General features: G+C 39.9%; 1 protein-coding gene across 2 annotated transcripts in view; it reads right to left on the bottom strand.

Moving 5' to 3' along the window:
* The window catches only part of GPC6 (glypican 6), a 998,128-nt gene that overhangs the window by 79,282 nt on the left and 893,777 nt on the right, over window positions 1-25,069 (bottom strand). Inside the window, exons 6-7 of one of the 2 annotated variants that reach the window (XM_064493031.1) lie at window positions 9,998-10,141; window positions 5,814-5,843 (exon numbers count right to left, since the gene is read on the bottom strand). In XM_064493031.1, coding sequence (XP_064349101.1) covers window positions 5,814-5,843; window positions 9,998-10,141 — 174 coding nt within the window. The remainder of the gene's footprint in view (window positions 1-5,813; window positions 5,844-9,997; window positions 10,142-25,069) is intronic. The other variant, XM_010980224.3, reaches the window with a different exon arrangement.

Here is a 25,069-nt window from a genome sequence, read left to right on the forward strand (position 1 = left end):
AAAACTTACAAAATCATTATCTTCCTGCCTCATTACACAAAAAATCCTTTATGAGTTTATATTGTAATTTTTCTTTCAACTGAGTCAGAGCTCTCCGATTTTGCAAATAATTCCACGCAGAAGCAATGACACCCACATTCCTGAGACTTCCATTGCAGTCGATAAGTTTGCTGTTGCTGTCAGCCTGTGCTATTTCCCTGATGAACCTGTGAAAAGTGTTCTCCTTCATGCATGCGGCTCAGAAATAAACAGATATTGTACAAGGAGACAAGGGCAGGTTCCGGAACTCAAATTCTTGGTGATCTTAAATGATGATGTATGAAAGGAAGAGGGAGAGAGAGAACAATTTGATTTGCTCCAACTAGGTTGACCCAGAAAGGAAAAGAGCAGAAAAATTGCTTTGCCTAAGCAAACATGACAACACGTGAGACAAGAGCAGCACTCGGGGTATCCAGTATCGAAGGTTCGTTTAAAAAATACACAGTCTGAATCGGAAAGACATTTACATGCCGGTAATAAAAAAAGTCTTTGCTCATTCCGTTCTTCTGTTGCTCTTTTCTCCTACGTATTGGCACCAGCTTCTACATCGCCCTTTGAGATACTGTCTTGGTGAGATACTGGAGTGGGACTCCTTTGCTTGGGTTGAATTATGATTGAACTCCAATCCAAGTTCAAGTAGGACACATAACCATCCAATGCTAAAAATCAACCTGACTTAGAAAGAGATGTTGGTTTTCTAGGGCAGTGTAGACACTCCCTTTGTAATAAGGACTTAGAATTCTAGATTTCTAAAAAATTTTAAATGCAATCTTTACCAGTACATGATGTAAATTAGAGCCAGCTTTGTCTGCCATCCCCCAAAGTATCATGAACCCTTCAATTAAATTCTAGCCACTTATACTTGGTTTATATTAGTGCACAATAAATATTTGTTGAATAAATGATGGATTTTTCTTTCTTTTTTCATACAAGGTTTGTCTTAGAGTTGAAGAGAGTAATGGAATAGATTTTTTTTTTTCAATTTAAAAATCTTGCCTTGGTCATCAGTGTTTGTGGTTGGTAATATTTTTGTTCACAAACGTGTCCATTTTCACTACGTGAGGCACAGAGGCACACATGCCTGCTTGACAACAGTTGGCTTTGGCCAACGAGATAGAATCAGTGTGCTGTGCCCCCTCCACGTGGAGACTTTAACCACCACCTCTGCCACATTCTCTATTTCTCCTGCCACTGTAACAGGCAAAACTCCAGATAAGGGCTGTTGTCACCCTGGGTCCTGGAGCCAGGGTGATGATTGTGTGCAGTTGACCCACCACCAAGCCAACAATGGGTGCTTGTGCGAACAAGAAATTAACTTGTGTTTTTGTGTGCCATTTTGGGGGTTGTTTGTAGGTGCTTCAGAGCCTAACTTGGCCCAGCCAGATCAATACAGTATTGGAAAAACTTCTAAAGATATTACACAAACCCAACTTCTAAAAAATTATATATTAGCCAACAATATAGTGGTACTGTTACAGCTGCTGGGTTCATTCATTTACTGCCAACTTGTCTTTTTTTTTTTTTTAAAATAGCTTGGCCAGCCTTTAGGTGCAAAAAAATACCCATGAAGTCAGAGCCTTTGATGATAATGACCATGAATGAGCTTAAGTAATAAAATTATTGTGTATTTCAGATATGCTTTTACCCTTAACATTTATGAAGGGAAGTCAATTTTCACTCAAGCAGGTTTCTTTTCATCTGGCTTTCTCTACAATGTTTATGCCTGAAGTTTATTGCTAGCAGTAAAGAGTGTCCAAGTATGTTATGGGAATAGCCAAATTCCCAGGGCTTTAGAATGTATTCCACAGGCCTCAGAGTCAGTTAAAAGCTGATTGATTATACAGCAAATACATCAAAACTGGTATTTATGAAAAAAACCCCATTCCTTCAGCTCTGTGTCTCATACGCTTGAACATCACATTTGGGAGTTGTGGTGCAAATATCTCAGACAGCGATGAGAAAAAATGACTGCAGGTTTTCCATAAGCTGCCCAATAACTTAATGAAAGATCTATGTCCAGTGGTATTTCTGATGAACATTTATTTTACAAAGCATGGCTTGGGCAGTTTAGAATGGCTTTCAAAATCAAGTCACCAAAAACAACTATGATAGCTGAATAAAGGATAAGTACCAGGAATGAGTGAGTGGATGAACCTTTTCATTTGATCAGTTCAGAATTGACGACGACATCTTTGTTTACTCTATTTAAGATGTGGGCAAAGACTTCTGGCTTAAGAAGGGAAAACCAGCTATCAGATATGGTCTAGATCAAAGCTGCTACAGATGTCTAAAGTTTTCAATGTGCATCTTTGGTCAACGATGATTCATTTGTTAATACCTTCCACATAGTCCTTATTGGTGGAGGCTACCTTGCGTCACCAAACCAAATTCTTATGTCCTGTATGCTAATATTTTATGGGGCTCTATGCTAGGTAAGTATTCCCAGGAGGAGACATGGTGTGTCTAACTGGTTTGAAAGCAATGTTGGTCCCCCCCTCCTCCCCAAATAGTAACTCCGGTTTTTTGATGATGTTAGCACCAACCACTTACGATGATGTACACTGTACATGGTAGTTAGTTTTACTAAGTGCTACGCAACAGAGAAGAACTCAATAAACACATAATTGCGTGATTGATACCCACAGAATACATCGTTTCGAGTTTAGCTGAGGTCAGGAATTTGAAAGAAATTTTCATGTCTGAAGGGGAAAATAAGCCTATCAACATACCATAAAATAGATAGAAAATCTGTGTAGCCCTGTTTAGGGTCTGAAAGTGTAACATATCATTTTTATGACATAGAGGTCAGCAAAGCTCTTGCTTAAATGTTTTGGAGGACAAAGGAGAGTTTAACACAGAGTTGAAAATGGTTTTGTTGGTAAAATTACCCCCAAAATGATTTCGGACCCCTGTGCACCTAAATCAAGCTGTGCAAAAGTTTTCCCTCATTAAAATGTGCGGCCTGACCTCTGTTCATTGCCGGCATCCGTATGATGCCCTGGACGTGAAGTGAAGCCGCGGTGCGGAACGGGCTCCAGCGTCTCCCGGGGAGTTACGCGGCCAGCGGGGTACGTTTCTCCCCACGGTACACAGCCCAGTGCAATTAAACACAGCCTTGCCTGAGCGGAAAGAAAGGTCTGTGCTTCTCCTAGTCTCACTGCTCTTCCACAAGCCTGAAAGAATAGCTCCCTAAGGATGTAAAAATAGTCCACTGTCCACTGGGTGTGAGCTGAAAATTCCACATAAGGGGCAGGCATTCCATCCAGGTTTCCAACTGTGCAGATCATTGAATTAGATTTGTGCCTCCTCCAAGCCTGTGGAATAAGCAGCATGTCTTGGAGATAAGCCATCATTTTGTATGTGTGTCTTATGACAGTCTCCACTTGGGCCTCGTCAACCACAAGCCTCCTTTGCGGAACGAAGTCTGTGTCGGGAGGCTCCCCTCGGCCACCACAGGAGGCTGATGCTGCCCTGAGAAGGGCAGGAACCGGGACCCAGTAAATTGGGTGGTTTGGTTTTAATGTTTTGTATTTTCTCCCTGCTTGAAAGCTTGCCGGATTTCACTGCTGCTCTTACCAAGGGTTCATGGAAAATGAAACTGGGGTATCCCAGTGGGATTTTGCAGCAAATAGATAAGGCAAGTTCAGGCAGGACTGGGCAGTTCACAGTCTGAAGTGGATTGAGCAGTAGCTGTTTGTGTGCTGGGATGAACCCGGCATAATTTATTCAGGGGCGGCCAAGGCTGAAAGCCAATCTGGCCTTGACCCATTTATCCTCAGAAAACTAATTAAAGTGGAGAATCTGGTTTGTTGTTGTTACTGAGGTTCCAGGCCAAGCAAAGATTGAGAGTGTGTGTGTGTGTGTGTGTGTGTGTGTGTGTGTGTGTGTGTCTGTGTCTATGTCTGTGTGTCTGTGTCGAGGTGGAACATGAGAACTATCAGTTTCACCTAAAGACAGTGGCTGAGGCTCTAGATAATAAAGCACTTTCTTAAACACAGCCTGACATCCTTTTGAGATGCAAAATAGTGGATTTAGCCGGATGCAGAATCCTTTGAGGTGACAATGAAAATGCCATGGCAATTTAAAATGAATAACAGACACTTTCCCGCATCCTTACAACCAAGACTTCCTAAATCACCCCAGAATGGTCCCAAAGAAGCATGGACCAGCATTTTACTCTGAAACTGGGACTAACCATCAGGCAGGAAATGATGTCAGAGTGTGAGTTGCTCTGTGCATTTTGTTTCTGAACAATAAACGTGCACAGCTCGATGGTATTTTGCAAATGCTTAAATCTATACGTTGTAATGTTGACAATGTATTTGACACCAGTGGCATACCAGTACATTTCAGAAATCACATTGTGTTATCTAACAACAGACATCTGATTTTTTTGGCCTGGTTAAAGAAGATTACAGGAGGCAAGAGGGAAGGCCAGCATCCCTGGGGAGTGGGTGGGTATCATATTAGGATTGACATTCTTGCCAGGATGTTCAAGGACCTCATTCTTCTTGGGGGAAACTACAAGGGTCATAATAACCATTAGATTAGGAGACTGGACTAGCTCAGCTGCTGGAACACCGGGAGACACTGAGACAATGTGCTGGAGAGGAAGGCACATCCTCTGTCACCTGGGGCTGGTCTGGTTGTACCAACTGGACCAAACTCATGGAAGCCTGACTTAATCTCAGCCGTGATGTTTCCTTCCCCCACTTCCCACTGAGCACCGAGACCTTCAGCTATCTGTCTCCCTGTTCCTTCCTCGAGAGCTTCCCTTCCAGAGTGATCCTGTTTCAGATTCACCCCTTAACTTTCTACCGTTAACCAAACTGCTGGGCTCAGAGAGCTGGAATGCTAAATAGGGCTACTACTCAGAGGATAATTTTCTTTGAAAACAAATGAATTTTAACGGAGGAATTTGAGACGTAGTGTTGCCACTGCCTGAGCTTAAGGCCAGGCAGACCTGTCGCACCACGATGTCTTAGGTGTGCTGCATGAATAAATGAACTCATCAGGTGGAAGGCGTCTTCTCTTCTGCGTCCATGATGCCATGTAGGGTTCGGGTCTTTATCAAGTGGTAATGCCAGCATGGAGTGGTTATTATGAAAACCAACTGGATAACTTAACTATCTGATTATTACAGTTAATACATGAAGTCAAGTAAGGTAATCTGGGTGTGCTTGTCCACATCCCCAATACAAATCACTTTGTAGTAAAAAAATATCCAATGCTCCCTCCCTAAATGCTCGAAAGACATCAGTAAATTCCAGTAGGAAAAAAAAAAAAGAATAAACAACCTATACTGAAAAGTTTTTTTATCCTCCTAAATTCTCTATGCCCCAGCTAATGGAAAAATTAGTTCCATATGCATGAGAGCTGATGTTGGTTTCTTGTTATTATTAGGGAGGTAATTATTCGCTCTGCACAAGAAGAAAAAAGCCAATATATTTTATCAGGGAAGAGCTAGTTTTTCAGGCAGACTACACATAGTCTGAACATTGGGATAGAATTTAAATCAGCCACCAAATGAGCTAGTCTTAACACAAAGCTTAGATTGAAAACCTTACCATTGGGAAAGAATACCAAAAAGGGTTGTTAGCCATAAACACCAAGCCGAGAGAAAGTTACTAAACCTGCTGGTCAGGTACCATGTTCAATTCGCTCTCTAGACAATTTGGAAAGAGAAAGTGGAGGTGGAATTTCTCAGAAACTCTCCAGAATGACCGTACAAAGACAAATGAGCATGAGAGGAAGGTAAGAAGACCGAAGCTTACACTATGTTGCATTGTCCTCCACACAATCCTCTGGGAAGCAAGAGGAAAAACAAATTCAAAGGAAAAAGAAAGAGAGATTATTCTATACATAATAGCACAACACAGGTATAACGTTCAGCTTTGCAGCGCGGCATTCCCCCCAACCCCGCCCCAAACTCCCTCCGAATGACCAGTAGGCCGTTTGAGAGTCTGCACACACAGTACAATGTCGGATACTTACTGGAGATTCAGTGGTCTAACTCATCGCCAACTGGATGAATTACCTTCTATTTTAAAAAAAAATTGCCTTTAATAAAGTATACTCCTCTAAGATACACAGTTTACAGTACATTTTTGCTCTAAAGAATCAGCTAGAGTAAAATAAATGACACTCCCTGCGAAAGTGTGTCCAGGAGCTGTACGGCATGTTGTGTTGTAACGTTCTGAGATATACAACGAATTGTCCGTTACTGACGATGCTCTGAAACACCTTGGTAGGCTCAGATCTTAAAAGTTGAGCTATTTTCTGTTGATTTATTTTTACACCCTATACTTTGAGTGACGGTCCACTGGAATTTTCTTTAAAGAAATCATTGTTCTACATCAAGTTATTTAAGAGAATTCACAGTTTATAAATTTAAATAAAAAGGAAGAGAACCAATCTCTTCCCAAGGGCAAATAATCAAATAATCACCTCTAGTCTGTTTAACTGAAAATCAGTAAGAGTGGCTGAGAGAGAGGGTTGCCAGGGTGAGGGTTGGGAACAGGAAAAAGACCGCACAAGGATGGGTCTTTGTTAGTAGTTTGTTAACCAAATGAGTTGATGGCATTTGCATCTTGAACAGATCATGGCTGCTGGCAGGAAGGACTGTGCTATCCTCTGAGGAGTCAGCAGTGGAATTTATACAGGTGCATTCATTCACGACTGGCTAATAAAAAGAACTTAATGGTAGTGTCTGAAAGCTGCACCTAAACCGTTTTTTATGCCCACGTAACTTTGGAGGAACACATGGAATGTTTCCTCATGATGTAAGAATTGACAACTTCTTTATAAATGCAGTAAGAGGTTAAAGGATGGGACTGATCCGCACTTAAGAGAGTGTTTTGCTTTGTTTTCAGTTATTTTCAGTAGTTTACCTAGCTTGGGACTAGGAGCTTTATTTCTAAAACAAACCCCATAATTACCACTTCACATAAAAAATAGCTTCATATTAACTGATACAGGAACGTTTACCAACAGACCGCAAAATTAATGCCACAGGTACTCATTTTAAATGGTAGCCAAAAGCAACTCTCCGACAGCCCTATAGTTAAGTTATTTTCACTTTGGCAAAAGGGGCTTGGTGACTGGGATTGTCTTTTGATGCTTTCCTTTGAAGCCTTCTCTCTGCTGAAACAGAGAAATTCAAGGAAGTCTTTTCCAATTATCCTTCTTTTCTGGGACACATGCTTCTTATAAATATTCAGGAAACATCATTTCAGGGGAAAATTAAAGCAGGAGTAGGTAACATAAGACTTGTTTATAAACATTCCAAATAGGCTGAAATCTATGTCAGGCTCATCAGGACTGTTCACCAATGCATGGATTGCATGGACTGCATGGATCATGAAGATGATTTTGTCTGACTGTTGCACAGCGTAATCTGGCCAAGGTAACCGCTCCAGCCTTTCCACCATTCAGAACTATGCTGAACCTTCAAAGGGAAGAAAGATTTGGGGGAGCCAAAGGCTGCAAATGGAGATTCTGATGTTAGCTTCAAGGCTGGCTTATGTTTCTCAAGAATAAGACTGTGCAGCTCTTTTGGAAGTGGAAAGAGTCCCTTAGTATTAGGGGCTGGGCAAGTAGCCCCAGGTAGGTTTATGGCTGGCTGTGAATTACAAATTGCTAATTCTTACAATTTGGGAAAGAATCAGAATTTAATTGAATAAAAAATTAATAAAACTGTCATTCTCCCTTATGGAGCCTGAAGCCACACCTATGAGGAAGTAAAGTACTACGTGCAGTGAGAGAGCATTTTAGAATAAAATTGGCTTACTGGTTTAAATTCCTATGCACTGACTTTGGTCCTTATGCACCTTGAGTTTGGTCTTTTTCTTTTTTTTTTTCCTCATGATCATATGATTAATCATCACCTATTCTTTTCAGAAAAAAATGATCAAATATATTTTGGGGGGGTACATAAAATAGAAGATCCTAGATCAGTTTGGTATTTGTCAAGATTCTTCAAGACCCTTATATTGGGGGCATTTTGACGATGACCAACGAAACCCCTTTATAAAAAAAGTTCAAATTCCAATTTTCACATCTCCTAGATTTTAAATATCATGTGAAAGTCTCAGTGCTGATGTTTTATTTAAGCTATACTACATTGTATAAACACTGTTGCCTTGAGAAAAGTATTTTTCCTGCTCTATTTCCCCTGTTTGAGTGTGTGAGTGTGTTTCTCTCCTGGGAGAGAAAACTGCTTCTGTTTCAAAGGGGAAAAAATTAATTAGCAGTCAGAGATGTCATTATATTGTTTAAAATCAATGCAGTTTTAACTAAATGCATAATGTATCTCATTGGTTTTTAAATTTTATTTTCCAATGGTAAGAATATTTAACCTGAGATCTATCCTCTTAACCAGTTTTTAAGCACACAATACAGTACTGTGATCAATGTTGTACAGCTGCTGTCTAGAACTTATTTATCTTGCATTGTGCCCAGTTCTTAAATTAGACTTTATGAACATTCTGAATTGTTTCAATAACTAAGTTAGAGCCAACTAAAATAGAAAAAAAAAAAAAAAAGAAGAAGAAGAAGGAGGAGAGAGAGAGGGGTCAAACCCACACTCACAATTTGTGCTCTGGTTAATAGGATCTTGACCTACAAAGGAATTTGAACAGTAGAAATCCAAACAATGGAATCTAATGAAACCGTCATTTCTTTACAACTGGCTAGTCATTTGGTGGAATCTAATTGATCGTTTAAAAGAAAAAAGGTGACTAAGTTTTAAAGTTCTCCTGAAACCGAATAGAGAAGAGATACAACTAAGGTAAAGTACAAAGTCGAAGCAATTACCCAGATGATTCCTTTTTCAAAACCTAGACTGAAGAGGGGATTTTATTTGCTAATAAACAGTAATAAATTTATAACATAATTCAGTGGTTAATGACACCACTTACCCCTTCACTTTGGCACTCTGTGGAGAGGCCTTTGTGTTGTAAGTACATTTCATTTTTACAGAGAGAAATACTTAATGTACTTTGAGGCCAAATGCTACCAATTTAATCTTAGGAGTTCTGTGCTGTAGAAGGATATTAACTAAAATGATAAAGTGATTTATAACAGTGACTAATAAAAGTATTTTCATAACCAGAAACCCTCGAGATCTGAGTTTATATGACATAATCCAACGTGGTTCAAGCGTTTTATGACCTTAAGGCTTTTATCTGTTAATTTTACATCAAGATAATTGGCACAACAACAGTAAGAGCGCCAACAATCCCAGGTACATAAATTGCTTAGAGTGCTATAAATCGCACTGAAAACAATCGGGCCGTATTTCTTTGAAATTATGAGCTTCTCATTTTTTATAGCAAAATTTGATCTTTAAAACACATTCGAAAAATTGTGCTTATTACATTTATGGTTGTATTCTCCAAGTAAATTGCTTCAAGGATATGTATTCAGTCCCCTGACACACATTTAAATGGATTTCAGAGAGTGACTATTTCTAAGGATTCCACCTCTTAAAAGACACACAGAAAAGAAAAAAAAAAAAAGGTAGTTACATTGATTTGGGGTCTCTTGGCAAGGTCTTTCAAGCAGAAAACTTTAGATATAAAGCAAATTCATAATAAAGTTACACTGTATCGTAATTGAATAAATAACTGAAGCAGATGAATAAGAAATGCACTATTGTAATTATATCTCTGGAAGAAATAGTAACTTAGTCATCAAATGAATATTTCAGAAGAAATATGGAGTTGAAAATTTGGGCATTGCATGAGTGGATTAATAGTGATAAGGTTTCTTAAATAACCTAATTCTTGACCTAAAAGGAAGATCTCATTACTTTTCAATATTCTAATTAAGACCAGGAGCAGACATAAGAATGAGATGACTTTTATAACCAACTGTTTCAGAATCCCATCTTGTCTTCTGAAGATTAACCTCGGTAACAGAGAGCGGCCACCATGGCCATCAATCCCAGAGAACTCACCAGCCGGTCCAAGCTCGTGCCTGCCGCAGTGGTTGGTCTCTCCTCAGGATTGTAAGGCCTGAACCGTGTGTTAAAATTTTCAGGAGCTGAGCGAGCAGATCTGAGGGCTGGAGCAGGTTTGGGTTGGCCACATCCCTGAAAGACCTGGAAGAACCATTGAAAAGTTAAGAAAGTTACACAGTGAGTTCCTTCCTAAGATCGTGATGTCGTAGTGTGCAACGCAATGGCTTCCATATTTTTTTTGGAACTCTTACCCTCAACGAAGGTAAGATCCTGAAACTTAAACAAATACAACGACTAAGAAAACAGAAAGAATTACCCAGTCAGGTACAGAGTGAATTTCAAGGTATACAATCAATCCTCATTATTTATGGATTCTGTTTTTGTGACTTTGCTTACAGGCAACCTTTTCCATACCCACAGGTTTTACATCTGAGAATCCAACCAAACTAGGATCAAATTCGATTTTGCTATCTGCGGGGGCTCCTGGAATTAACTCCCTGTGGATATGAAGGGGAGACTGTACTTGCTAAAATTAATTTGTAGCCCCCAAATTAACTTAATTAATTAAAGAAAACTTAAGCCCTTCTGCAGACATGGCTGAGTGGCAAAGTGTATGTTCCCAGCTGAGGTCTAACAGGTGAAGCTCTGCCTTCTTGTTTCAGTGTTCACGCTGCAAACATGTGGTCTACTTAGTGCCAGATTTTCCCCTCACTTTGTGCTTTTGCTTGGCAGTTTCCCTGTTTAAAATGGCCTCCAGCTGTAGGGCTGAAGTGCTGTGTGGTGCTCCTAAGCACAAGAAGGTTGTGATGTGCCTCATGGAGAAAATATGTGTGTTAGATAAACTTCATTCGACATGAGTTACAGTGTACTTGGCCACGAGTTCAATGTTAATGAATCAACAATCAAGTTAGGTGTCTTTAAGGAGAGACACACATAAAAGAAGGTTATGAACTGACTGATGACAATGTGATAAAAAGCTTGCAGGAGCTTAACCCTGTATTTCCCGTAGGAGCAATGGTTCAGTATTTGCTAATTCAGTGTTTGCGGTGACTTTAAAGAACATTACTATGCACATAATGAGAATCGATGGTATTAAAAACAGGAATTTTAATAGTTACTCTCCATAAGATGATTCCAGGATAAAAGAAATTGTGTCCCAGACATTTTTATGTACTTGAATTTGGCATTCAAGAAACATTCGTTGGGGGAGGGTATACAGCTCAGTGGTAAAGTAGGTGCTCAGCATGCATGCGCATACAATCCCCAGGATATCCATTAAAAATAAAACAAATATAAACCTAATTACCTTCCCCCAAAACAAAGAAAAAAGTGGAAAACAAAAAGAAACATTCGTTTGGGATCCTTGTTATTGTGACAAATGTATTTCACATATCGCATATAAGGGCAAGTAACTTGACTGTCTCCCCCTTTGAATAATGAAAGTCTGTACTGGAAGAATTCTTTGAAGACCCTCTCTTGAGCAATGGTGTGGAAATAGGACAAGCAAATGTGGATACAACCCCTATAATGACAGTTTCCTTTAATTTTGTTGTTGACAGCTGTTCGTGTCACAATTAGAGTTGCTGTGGGAAATCAAACATTCGATGATAATGATCTTCGGGACTGAGCTGCCAGTTCCTTCCCACAGTGGCTTCACTCGGCGGTGTGGGAGATACCTCCTTTGCCGCTTTTAGAAACTTCGTCCTCTGTGCTGGTTATTAAGAGATAATACTTTTACCAGAATTACAGGACATCTAGTAACATTTGCAGGAAGTTTTGATGAAGTTTAACTTGACGTTGCTTCCATTTCTACACAGGAGATGATTCTACAATTGGATACTTTTTTCACTAAACTTTTCAGGACGATTTATGTCATCCAATTCTGAACGAAAACATGTATGTTTAGAACTCATTCCTTCCCGTTTTGTTATTTGATTCTGCCTTGCTTAACTCTAAAATAAGCAGTTTTCATCAGGCATATTACGGCATTTCCCTGAAGTATGCAGAGGGCTCCTGAGTGCCGTTCCCAATGACAAATTCCATCCTGAGACACAATTCATCTGCTTTTACCACTACAGCTGATTCCTCCTTTGTTGTATTCAACAGTTCTCCTTCAACTCAGCGTTCTGCAGCGTGGGAGCACTTTGTCTTGGCATTCTTCGAGATTGGTCTTAACACACTATTGATTATTCTTCTCTCACACAATTTTTGAAGCTGATGGTGTAAACCAGTGTGATAAAGACAGTGGCCCCCTTTCTCCCTAGTGCCTAAATCACTTCCCTGCAGCAAGGTCATTGCTGATGGGGACATTAACATTTCCAAAGCTCCAGGGTTCTGTTGAGTGTGCTGTTTTGGATTGCTTCCAAAATGACAGCTGACTTTTAAAAAGTATGAAGCCTAAAGCAAAACAATGCTAATGGTCGTGCTGAGATTTCTTTAAGTCGGCCACTGAAAGAGTTAACAGAGCTTTTTAGTTCGCCCTTCGACGGGGGAAAAACCTGGTTCACCTGATTAAGTTAAATCAAAGGAACAAGAAATGCCCTGAAAGAACATTCGCGCCCCAGGGAAGATATTTCATTGTAACAGAAAACCTTACCACTGATTTCTTTTTTCTTTTTTTTTGGGAGGCTGTTAATTGTAATAGTAGATCAGAGGTAAGTCAATATAGCTTTCTGTTATTTATATCAGGTTCGGATTTTGAAGATGGCTTCGGTGCAGAAATTGCTGGGTCTATGATCTATGATTCAAATTGAAGAAAACACAGACTTCTAATTATTATGCAAACAGCACTTAACCCCATAATCAGGTGGAGACCTACATAGAAACTTGTCACAATGTGTCAAGATTCGTGAAAGTTTTTCAACACAGATTCTATTATACCCTTAGAAAAAGGGACTTGTCACAAGAGAGATCCTTACATGTGGAAGTGCCAAGCTTATGGATCAAGAGCAGTTTTTTAGAAATTTACAAAACCTAAACAATCAAGCAATCAAACCAAACCAAACCAAAACAAAAAAACAACTTGCAAAGAAGACCAGAGCATCAACTCACCCTGTCTTTGTCTGGGAGTTAATTAAAACACCTCTATGATTCTCACGTAGAGAATGTCACTTATACAACATATACCCATTGAATAACTTAGATATCGCACAAAGTCAAAGTGAATTATTTCCTTTTTAATACATGCAATATGTTAGCTGGACAAAATATTTGTAAAACGTGGGTTTCGTGGAGTGGTTGACAAAAGGAATTCCTGTGCAGAACATTTGGACTATCTCAGACAATTTTCTGAGCCTGCTCTAAGCATCAGGATAGTCAGACGAAGTTCTGTGGCTCCTGAAGTCTAGGGCTGTATCGCTATACAGGACCAATGAGCCTTTTTCCTGGTGGCCTGGGTACCCCAATATTTTATATTTTGAATAAGGGTAGAAACAGATGAGGAATAATGTGGGGGGAAGGGTCTTAAGTTAAATGAGTCTGTAGATCAAGGTTTTCCCTCAAGGAGTGGTCAGGACTGGAGATATAGATTTGGACCATTAGCCTAAAGATGGTATTTCAAACCCTGAAACCGGTGGCACTTAGCAAGGGCTGGTACGTAGACAGGCGGCAGAAGGTGCTGAGGACAGCCCAGCGCCATGCCGACATTCAGAGGACCTCTCTGAATCTTAGTTTCCTCCTCTACCAAATTGCAATAATAATATTATTTACTGCACAGAGAGGCTGTGATGATAAAATGTAGTCTGTAAGGCAGGAAGACAGAAGCCAATGTCTGGAAAAGTAAGTGCTTTATAATAATTAGCTAATTATGTCATTCTGCGGTCGGTTCTTTCTAGTTCTATTTTCTCAGTAAGGAGATTTGAGGAGGAAGAACGTCTGGGCTGATGCTTCTTAAATGTCTTCCACAAAAATTATTTCTGGGGCTGTTAACAGCTGTTACATAAGCAATAGATTCGATGCGTCAAAATTAGATGAGGTATCCTAGCAGGGCTTCATCGAGCTGACATGTGTTCTGCCTCGTCAAAAGGGAGCAGCTCATTTGTAGCGTTTTCCAAAACTCTCTGGCCATGGCTTCTCCAGGAAGTTCTCACAACATGTTCCAGGGAACATACCGCGACACACTGTGACGCCTGCTCTAATTAGCCAAGAGGAGAAGTGGTTCAGATGTCACTGCCATTTACTTAGAGGTATTCGTGAAGCCATTCCTCTCCCCACCACCTTTCATTCGAGAGAGGAAATACTATTTCCAGACACTAAAAAATCTTCTCTTTACGACAGAAGTTTCCAGAGTCTATAGCTGCAGGCTGAGCCACCCCATTGTGGGACATATCACTAGCTCTGCTCCTTGAAGAAATAGAATCAGTATTACCTCCTGCCTGGCTCCCTCCAAGGGATGTTGAAAGGGATAATTAGATAATTTGGAAAAGTGTTTGGAAGTCCCAATGTAGACAGATGCCACAGATGTACAAAGGAATTATCCTTCCCACCAAGCGGACTCGCAAAACCTGTGGATTTCGGGAAGATATCTGGCTCATGAATCCTCTCTCTTAAGAGGATTACTAAGATAATGTCTCAGAAGTATGCTGGCATTTTGAGATTAAAGAAGCTGACAAAGATGGAAAGTGCCGAGAGAAGAGACATTTTGTTGTTTCAGAGAAACAGGAGAGGGGCGTATGTGCGTGGTGATAACAGGTTTGACGGCTGCCTTCGGTTTCTCAGTAAAAGCATTTTTCCTTTAAGAACACTGCAGCATCCTAACATATTTCCTTAAAATAAAATAACATGGTGTGCACTTTTTCAGAGGCACCCATGGTTTTATACCTGTATCTCTTTGTCTCCTTTATCTTCCGCAGGTTGATCGTACATTCACAAAAGTCATCACTGGCAATCTGAGAAGCAATGGTGGCCCACCCATCCAGTCTTAGCTCCTATGTGTGGGTGTGTTTTCATGTATCTTCTCAGTTTCCACTTGGTGGGTTTTCATTCTAGTGGGAAAGATGTTGCTGTTCCCATAAATCATTTTGAAATTTGCAAACAGAATTCTGATCTTTTTTTATCCATATAGGTGACGGTTAATGCTACTTAGATTTAATTGGGCTTGATGTTTTAAGAGTAAGTGATGTTTTATTTAATTACTAGATTCTTATTCATATTAGAATGTTAACAAATGAATTATTTGTTAGATGATCGCTTGGGGAATTCAAATCTATCCTGTTTGTTCCCAAGGAAACAGAAGCTATCATGTCTGCATTGGCTCTACATATATTTTGTCCAAGTTTGGCCATTATTTTCATAAGAGACCTGTGTAACAAGAAGGTCATGAATAAGAGTCTAAAAGCTTGGTGTCCTGGTTTCAGTCTTTCTCCTTCCACCTATGTGACCTGGAGGTAATATGTTTTCCCCAAATCTCAAGGCTGTTGTGAAGATAAAATGAGATGATGCTTAGAAAAGACACTGAAACAAGGAGGCATAAAGATGCATTACTATTTTACTGAAGTAATCTATAATTAAGTAGGACAATAAAAGGTAACAAATCAAACCTAGAGATTATGCAGAGTGATGCATGAATAATTCAAGTTTTATGAAAAATAGGAGCTTATACTTTTTGTTCATCATTGTATCCCAGAATCTGTAAGAGTTCCTAGCACATTGTATGGGTTTAAAAAAAAATTGGAAATGAAAGATTATGAAAAAATAAAATTTTTAGTTGTAATTCCCCCACTTTGCAAACATGTATGGAAGGCAATGAGGAAGCAAATTTCTATAATGAGACAGAAAAGGCAGGAGACGAAAGAGAGCTAATACTTATTGAGTGTCTACGATGGACCAGACTCACTATGCTTTGTGTTTCATACACTTATCTCAGTCAATCATCTCTTCAAAATTATAGTTGAACCCTTCTTCCTTCGGCTCTAGAAAATACAATGAATCATGCATCCACATTAAAAAAAAAATGCATTTCCCTTACTCCATATACCATGCCAGCTTAAAGCAAAACCACATCAACAACTTTGTTTAAACTGATGACTAGAACCCAGAAGTCCTGTTTCTTGGCCACCTGATAATAGCTACTCGCTGTGTTTGATAGGACACTCAGAGAGCAGAAGTCTCTGTGTATAGAACAGGCCTGGCTCTCTGACTGTTGGTGGGTGCGAGCTGAGAGCCAGTCTTCTAGAGATACCTGGGTTCACATCCCTGGCAGTGGCTGTTTCCGCATTTCCTCATCCTGTCAAAACGGTGAGCAGCAGCGCCTGCACGCGGCCGCGGCTGCATCACATCCCTGTCGCTCGTCGTGCGGGTTCAGCGCAGAGCTGGGGCCCCGCCTCCAAGCGGAAGTGAAGCGTGAAGACTGAAGTGGGTGTCAAGGGGACGTCCACATACCATCAGCCAGTAGATGTGAGTAAGGTAAGATATTAAGAAACCCATTTCATGAGAAGTAGTTGCAAGGAGAGCTCCATTATGACCACAATGCAAGATGCAACTGACACCTTAGGGCCTCATTTTCGCACGTTTCTGGTTCCCAGTAATCTGCTAATATCCTAAGAAGCGTTTTCCTGAATATAAACTTAAAAACTTATAATAATAACTTTTTTCTTTAGATATGAAATCATTATACTCCTCACACAGTTAAAAATGAGTATTTTTTATTTTTTGACTTTTATTACAGCGCCAATTTTTGGGGTGGATTTTGCCTTTCAAGAAAACAGGCTTTCATCCTATGACTCCGAACAATCTCTCCTCTTCTCTCTTTTCCTTCGTCTTCTCTTCCCTCTCCCCCTACTTTTTCTCTCACTCTCTTTCTCTTTTTTCTTTGCTCTCTGATTCAAGATGCATCTTTATGCCTCCTTTTCTTTCCTTAAAGATTGATTATAATGGTTTCTTGGCCAAGTTCTCTGGCAAACCTGAAGTCCCTGGATGGGTCCAGGATTCTGTGTAGAGACTTCGGGGTTGGACTGAATCAAGTCAAGTCATCAGTTTCAGTTTTGGCTGCTTTTAATATATTGGCTTCAATTTTCAAAAGCCAGCAACCGTGTCAGTTTCAAGGTTTTAAACATTCACTCCTGATGCTTATGCTGCTTGCTTCCAGAATGTCTTGTCAGATGGGTTGCATACTTCTTAAAATCGTTTCTTCAATAAAAGCAAATTCCTTCCATTTGCTTAAGAAGATGATTTTTTTCCCCTTGTAGGTTTTGCATTCCTTCCACAGTAGAACACCTTGATATTTCCTCCCAAATGGCAAGCAGGAAGGAGTGACAAGGAACTGAACAAAGCTTATCTTGAGTGTGGAGAAAACAAAACAAAACAAAACCGAACTCTACTGGCCTCGCTAAATGATAATTTCATGTGCTCTTTGTTTGCAAGGTTTAAAGCAATGCTTTAAGATCACTTTGCAGAATTTACATAAATGTTGAATTTCAGCAGCCTGGCTCTGTATCATATATTCAAATGACCATTTAACAAGTATTTGTAGAGTGTCACTGTGGCCAGACTTAGATGCTAGGGATACGCCCACTGGCCATGTCCCTGATCTCATGAGGGTTCTGACAAGAAATCAGGCAATTACAGTAGAATGTAATAAATGCTATGGGAACACCCATCAGGGGCAAATAACCCGGACTGGGAAGTCAGAGAAGCTTCCTAGGAGAGCAGCAATGTGCTGGGATGGGCTCTTACTGGTGCACAGGACCACTTGTTAAATTTTCAGGAAATTTGTAATCCAGTCATTAAACAGAGTGATTATTAAAAGTTAAATCGTATACACTTAAAATGATCTAAATTTTATTAAAAACAAAGGTAATTATACTAAAAACTCATTACCTCCTAATTATTTTTACCATTAATGGTTATTTATGCCAAGGGTGTCTGTAAGGCGGAAATAGTACATTGTCAGGGGGCTACTCTGTGTTCAGTGGACATCATGTTGGTAGCTTGAAATTTATACCCCAGAAATTGGCAAACACTATAAACCAGCATGTTTTTTTTTTGCATAGAGAACTGGTTGTGCAAACATTTACTATTATACCACTGAATCTTGCCAGGGAAGTTGGAGAAATAGTTGCAGTATGCCTGGTGAATGGCGTGTATTTGGGGAGGGGGGGGGATAGAAAGGATAGAAAGAACGTTCCAGGATAAGGAACAGCATGTGCAAAACTATGGAGATGAGAGAGGACACTTCTTCCGAGTAGCAGAGCCAAGGCCATTTTGTACGTCTGGTGCGCACAGAGGTTCTCTCTCCTCCTAGATTAACACTTCTGTTAGGACTCAGGCTCTGTCGGTCGGTCAGTCTTATTCACCGCTATGTCCACAGCGTCTAGTGCTGCGCTTGGCAGATAACCGGTGCTTAATAGTTGCTTTAATGATTTAACGTGGGAAGAGAGCTAAGTGGTGGACCCAGAGGGGCAGGTTAAGGACTGCATTGTGCAGGAACACATCTGGGCTTTATTTGAATGGCAACAGGGAACCACAGAAAGATATCATGCAAGGAAGTAATGTGGACATATTTGCATTGTCAGCAGTCCCTCTGGCGACAATGTGAAGAGGGATTGGAGTGCGGCGAAACCAGAGGCAGGGAATTAATTAGGAGGCTATAATCCAGGTGTGAGGTGATTAAATTAGGGGAGACCCTGTGGATGGATTCAGAAGACATTTAGAAATGACTGTTTAACGGGTTTCATTAGGGATTGACTGTGAGGGTGGAGGGGGAGGAGGAGTTCAGGCTTCTGGCTTGGACAAAAGAGCAGTAGAAGAGACGTTCCCTGGGATGGAGAACCCGGGGAGCGAAGGGTTTGTGGGAGGATGATGAGCTCAGTATTGAACAGGTGTATTTGAGGTGGCGGGTGGAGGTGTGCCTCAGACAAGTGGATAAACAGGTGCAATCACGAGAGTAATCTGGGCTAGGGCGAGATTTGGGATGAAAACTTCGCTGTAACAAACCCAGAACATCGTGTCTGAGATGTTTCACATTTTTCACATAAGAATGCTTTTTGTCAGCCATTCTTGCAAACCTCGTGTTTTAAAAACACTTATTCTAGTTAACAGATTACATGTATTAATCAAGAAGTGTTGACTTTCACTTTGTAAGGCACCTCAGCGATTTGTCTGATATTAAAGATATATTCTGGGAAAATGACGAGGTGAGAAAAAGAGACATACTAAATGCGTTAGCAGAAAAAGACCTCCAGAAAGCCATATATAATTCCAAAATTTCTGGCCGAACAAGTTGCTACAAATGCAGACGTAGCTCCTTCACATGTTTAAATATGGGCTGGCTTGGGCATGACTCTACCAGGATCAAACCAGACTGCATATACCCGAGTAGAAAGGAAATGCTAAACGCTGGCGATGCTTGTGTATTTGTGAAACTGGGCAGAGGGCGCTGAAATTCCCTTAAAGCAATAATCGGCTGCCTATGGGAAGCATAGTTCTAAGGAAGCAGTTTCTCCTCTTTAAAGGCAGGAGGAGGCTGGAAGAACTTTCCTTCCCGAGAGCAAGAGGGTATCTTGTTCTGTTTCTAAGAACACACTGAGTATTAAATACTGAGTTGTGTTTCAATCACCTACTCTTGAGTAGACTTCATTAAATGTAATCTTCTTATCTTCTGCCCTGAAGTTAAAGTGAAAGAAAATCTTAAGCTAAATCTCCAAAGGTTAGAGATAATCAGGAGTTTCCCCTTATCATGTAAAGGAGAAAAAAAAAAAACCGATATAAATATATATTTATATATATATAAACCTTTTTCGTGGAAAGAAAGTTAAAACTAATTTACTTTGGATGCATTTCCTATAAATGCATCATAGGTATTTTTCTCAAACCTTCATTTACTTTATAAAGAAAGCTGTCTTTTTTCCCCACCCTGTGTCTAGCATCTGAAAAATTTGGCTCTGTTATCCAGTGATGTTACAAACAGGAAAGGAACAGGTTCTGGCTTTCTGTAGAGAAATGAAGAAATCAAAGAATCAAAGATGTGTCAAGGTCACTGTTTCTTGGTGGAATATTATAAGTGAGACCTGGTGGGCAGAATATGAGCTTTGAAATTTGAATCAACGGAGAAAATACTCTGAATCTAGAAATCAGTGAGAACTTGCTCTTTTCTTTTGGAAACAAAACTAAAGAGGAAATAGAAATAGGACTCAAAGCTTTATAAAGAGTATGGCCATTGGCTTTTTTCTCAGAGAGCAGGCGGAAGGGACGGAACCACTTGTCAATGGAATAGGCCAATAAGTCCCTTTATGTAAGAAGTATGTGATGTTAAGCTGAAATCCCCCTAAACGCCTTTGCTCTGCTGGCCTTGGTGCAGCCAGTGGGCCTGGACTTGGGCTGGGATGCTACCAAGTCTACTTCCACCCACTCCGCTCTGCTCTCAAGCCTGCTTTCCCCTGAAGGCCTTGCTCATTAGACGATAATTCAGGGCCGAGACACATCATCACAGGCCATGCGGAAATCAATGTCCCTTTCCAGATGAGTCTCTACCGTCAAAAATAACACCATGCATGAGTGTATTTAAACGCAAGTGTGTGACCATCAAATCTGCTCTTCTGATCTGATATGCTGGGGAGAAGCTCACAGACCATCATGGGTGAGGCAGAACCACAGAGTCCATGGTCGTTAGAATTTACACATCACAGACATTTTCAATAACAATGAAAATACTAAACTTTGACAAGTGGTTTTGGTTTGATATATTCCATGCTAAGCGTTTTACATGGATTACATCATTTTACTCTCAAACAACTTTATAAGTAGGTCCTACCAGCATCCTCGTTTTTAATGTGAGTTGATTGAGTTTAGACAGATAAATAATTTGCCCCAAGTCACACATAACTAGGAAAAACTGGATCCCAGGGCTGTCTGACGTCAAAATCTGATGTCAAAATCTGATCTTGTCATACTGACGCTATTTTAAAGAATACAAGACTCACTTCAAATATATTTTAAGGTGTTTTTTATTCCTTATTGTTGAAATCTTTCTGGCATTAGACTTTCATGTTCTGAATTCAACACAGCAAAATGTACTGTTGCTTCCATGTGTGAAATGGCACGTTAGAAGGGCTGTCTGTAGAATGTAAGAATGAGTAAGATGTTGCTCCCATCCTCAAATAACTTATAATCCTGGGAAGGAGAAGATAAGCCCACAAGTAACCATAACACAAGGAATAATGGTCTCACTGCCTTAAGGGCACACGTCACGCAGGAGCTCAGAGAAAGGAAGGGTAAATACTATAGGGATAAAAATATGCTTATTTGAACTGAATCTAATCAATGTCCTTTTATCGGAAGCAAGATATTTTTTTCCAAGTGAATTCCCAAGACATTACACCTGAATGCTCTGAAAGGAAAAAGATCCAGAGAAAAGAAAAATACCTGGATGCTAGAAAAAGAAACCTAATCATGATTGAAGAGATAATGATCAGAAAGCTGGAAAGGGGACATTTAGATTAACCCCCTTTTTTTTTTTACAGATGAGGAAACTAAGACCTGCTACCTGGAGGCAAAAATTATTAACATTCTTCTTTCTGTTCTTTTAGGTTTTTTTCATCTTCATGTGAGCTGTAGATTTAGAAAGAATTGTCTGGAGAAGATAAAGTCACTGAAGGCCATGCTGCTCTTCTGTAATGGGTTCTACCCTCGTCTGTAATAAGTATTAATTGAATGGATGGTTTCAATTGGAATTTAATAAGTCTCCCTTCTTAATTTAGATTATATCTGACAAACCAATCTTTTCCTGGATTGGGTTTGAAATTATTCCTAATACAGTTAAATTATAGATAGTGAGATCAGTTCCATCTTCCCTGATAGGACAGGAAGGAGGTTATTCAACACGTTTGAAATTCATAGGCAGAGACCGAGCGAGTTTTGTTCTCCCTTCCTTTAGAGAATTTCCTGAACCCTGGAAAGTTCAGAACTCCCTGGCTTTGCGCGGGTAACGGAAGTGGTGGAATAATGAGGACCCACTTCTGTCTTTGATGAAGATTGTAAAGTTGGTGAATGTAATAATCTTAGTTGGGGCTTGAAGAACTAACAACTTCTGTTTCTCCTCAGTAGGTTTCCTTACTGATCAGAAACACTCATCCTTAGTACTCATCATCAGTAACAGGTTCCAGGCAACAGCCTTCTCTGAAATGGCTGGTTCCTCCAAGGCTGCAGTGTATCTGGTCCTGGTGGGGAGATACATACTGAGGAAACAGGGGCATGCTGGGAAAATCTTTTCCATTGGATCAGATGGTTCTGGGCTACAATCCCAGCTCTGCTACTTCTCAGTTGCCTGGCCTCAGACAAGCAACTTAATCGCTCTAAATTTAACATTTCTTTACTTAAGAAAATGAGGAAATCAATGCTTTACAAGATTGCAGGAGGGTTTGAAATAAATATATAAGGCATCTAGAAAGAGAGTGATGCTGGGGGAGAGAATCTGTTTTGTCCTCTATTCTATTCCTCGTGCCTCGCACACGAAGGGTATTTGTTGAATGAAATACAGTAGGTGCTCAACCAATGGTAGCTATGATGATTGTCATTGTTACTAAGTGATTATTTGTCCAAAAAGGAACCAAGAAAAGCCTTGATATGCTACTGTTGCTGGTCTCAAAATATATATAAAATAATATATTATTACAATATTAATGTTAATATAAATTATGTTATAAATTATGTAATGTATAATATAATATTATACAAAGGATATACAAATCAAGAATTTGAAATCAATTCCACAATGTTACTATCAAAATATTGTAATTTGACTACATAGCTTGAAACAGCCGATGTATTTTTTGAAAGGACTATCACAGTGCCTTACCCCCAAACTGCTTGTCTGTGGGCTAAGTGGCAGAGGGAAAAAGGGGGTGACCGTACCTATATACAAACAGATCCCAGACAAGATCTGAGCATGAAACGCACAGTAAGACTAGATCTTTTCATTAGTCTGTAATCTCACTGATTAGGCACAAAAAATGATTTGTTCCTATGCCTGAATCTTACATAATACTGTACATTAACTATACCTCAGTGAAAAAAAAATGAGCTGTTCCCTTCTATAGATGTGATGCAGACTACTGCATTAAAGAGGACTTTCGTATCTGAAACTGTTTTCATCTTTGCCTTCAGACAGGAGAGGGGAGAAAAAAGTAGACTTTCATGTTTTGCACTTTTTAAACTCCAAGAAAGGTTGGAAATGAATGCATGATGAGGCTAATAAGAAAAATAGTTTGTTAGCATTTAGCGTGATGAAAAGTACTAGGTATAGTTGTAAAGGGACTCAGACAGAAGGACAGACAACTTGAATCCTCCTGGCTTTGCCACCTGGGTTTCCTTACCTTCTCATGTGGGTTTTAGTGAAGGCTACAGAACTTTCTCCTAATACTTGATCTATTCAGTGAACATTCACTGAATTGCGCCCTTGTCTGGGATTGGCTCTGTAGGGACCTGAATTATCAACATGCAGAGACTAGCAACATGTGCTCTGGACTCAGACACTCCTCTAGGTACCCTTCACACACCACGAGACCTTCTGTAAGTTCCTGAACTTTTCTAAGCTTTAGTTTCCATATCTGGAAAATAAGGGGGAAGGTCTATCTCATCACAAGCACTGTTATAAATATTACACAATATAAACCACATAAAGCACAGTACAGTCCTGTCAGTAAGCGTTCAACAAATGTGAGCTGGCAGCTATAAACACCGTTGCTTTTCTGAAAGAGGTTCTGGAAATGACTTCCATCAGTAACTGCTATAATAAGGTAAATGATTTTCCAAGGAGAAGTTGCCAATCATATCCTGGAGAAAAAAGTCATTTTAATTTGTAAGCTTTACAGCTCTCAGGATGTCTGGCCCTCCAGTTAGGAAACAGCTTCCAGCCTCACCAGAAGCTCAGCTATCAGAAGTTAAGGAGGGCGCTGGTGATGCAAATACTGCAGCCAAAGTCTGGAAATCCAGAATTTCAAATCTGATGAGACCGTTTATCAACAATGACTGAGAGTTCCTTTGCAAAAGGAAAAATTCAGCCATCTATTTCTTAGCTAGAAAGTAGATTTTAGACTTCATTTCATGCATACTTTCATGCATGTGGCTTATATGGAAAGTGAAACAACGTGTTTCCAAATTCCATTCACTTGAAGAAATAAGACCTCTTTCAGAACATACCCATTCCATCAGCAAATCTTGTTGGTGTTTCCTGCTAAATTTATCCAAATTTCAGCCACCGAATCAACCACCTCTCCACTATGTTAAGGCTGGCTTGGGTCTTTCCTCCATACTCTCCTCTAGGTCCGACCTGTGTCCCATCCCTCTTTCCTGCAAAGTCAAGCGGCCCTCCTCTCTCTCCGCCTTCTTTAACTCACCCATCACCTTTTCTCTATGTCAAGGCTACCAGATACCTTTTTCGTTTGTTTGTTTCTAGCTGATTTGACATTGTGGGTACTACTATTTTAGGGCCCTCCATACGGTATCCTCTGACGAGTGTTCTCTTGCATATCCTATATTATTTTTACTTTAAGAGATTTCTTACAAAGAAATGTGCCTTTTTCAAAGTGCATGCCTTATGAACAGCAATCATATTATAATGTAGTTGGACAACTTCCAGAAAAATGTCTCATCCACATTCTGGAATTGAAGACAGTCCATCTGATCTCTTAGAGAATTTTTAATAGAAAAACTTGACTTGAACACCCCCGTACACACACCCAGTGGAAACCTCTCCTTCTAAGGAGTGTGTGGTGGTCTCAAACCAAAGATACTTTCGTGTTTTCACGCCCTCTTCTCTAGAGCTGTTTTGAATGTCAATTACCATAGAGCTTCAAGCATTGCTGGGATATTTGGCCTCTAAAAACATTAATTGGTTTCTAGGCAATAGATTTGAGAGGAATAGATAATTGCTTTTTTTCACGGGTAAGGAAAAAAATAACTTTTCACGGAACCTCCAAATGTGCCATTTCCCTAACACGTGATGGAACTTTGGAGCATCCTTCTTTACACAGGCTAACCCAAGCTCACTAAAACCTAGAACCTGTGAAACTCTTAGCCCATCCATCTCCCAGGGAGAGAGAGGAAGATGCCCCGACCAGATTCTTTCTTACCCTA

The sequence above is a fragment of the Camelus dromedarius genome, chromosome 13 (genome assembly GCF_036321535.1).
Source record: "Camelus dromedarius isolate mCamDro1 chromosome 13, mCamDro1.pat, whole genome shotgun sequence".
NCBI lineage: Eukaryota > Metazoa > Chordata > Mammalia > Artiodactyla > Camelidae > Camelus > Camelus dromedarius.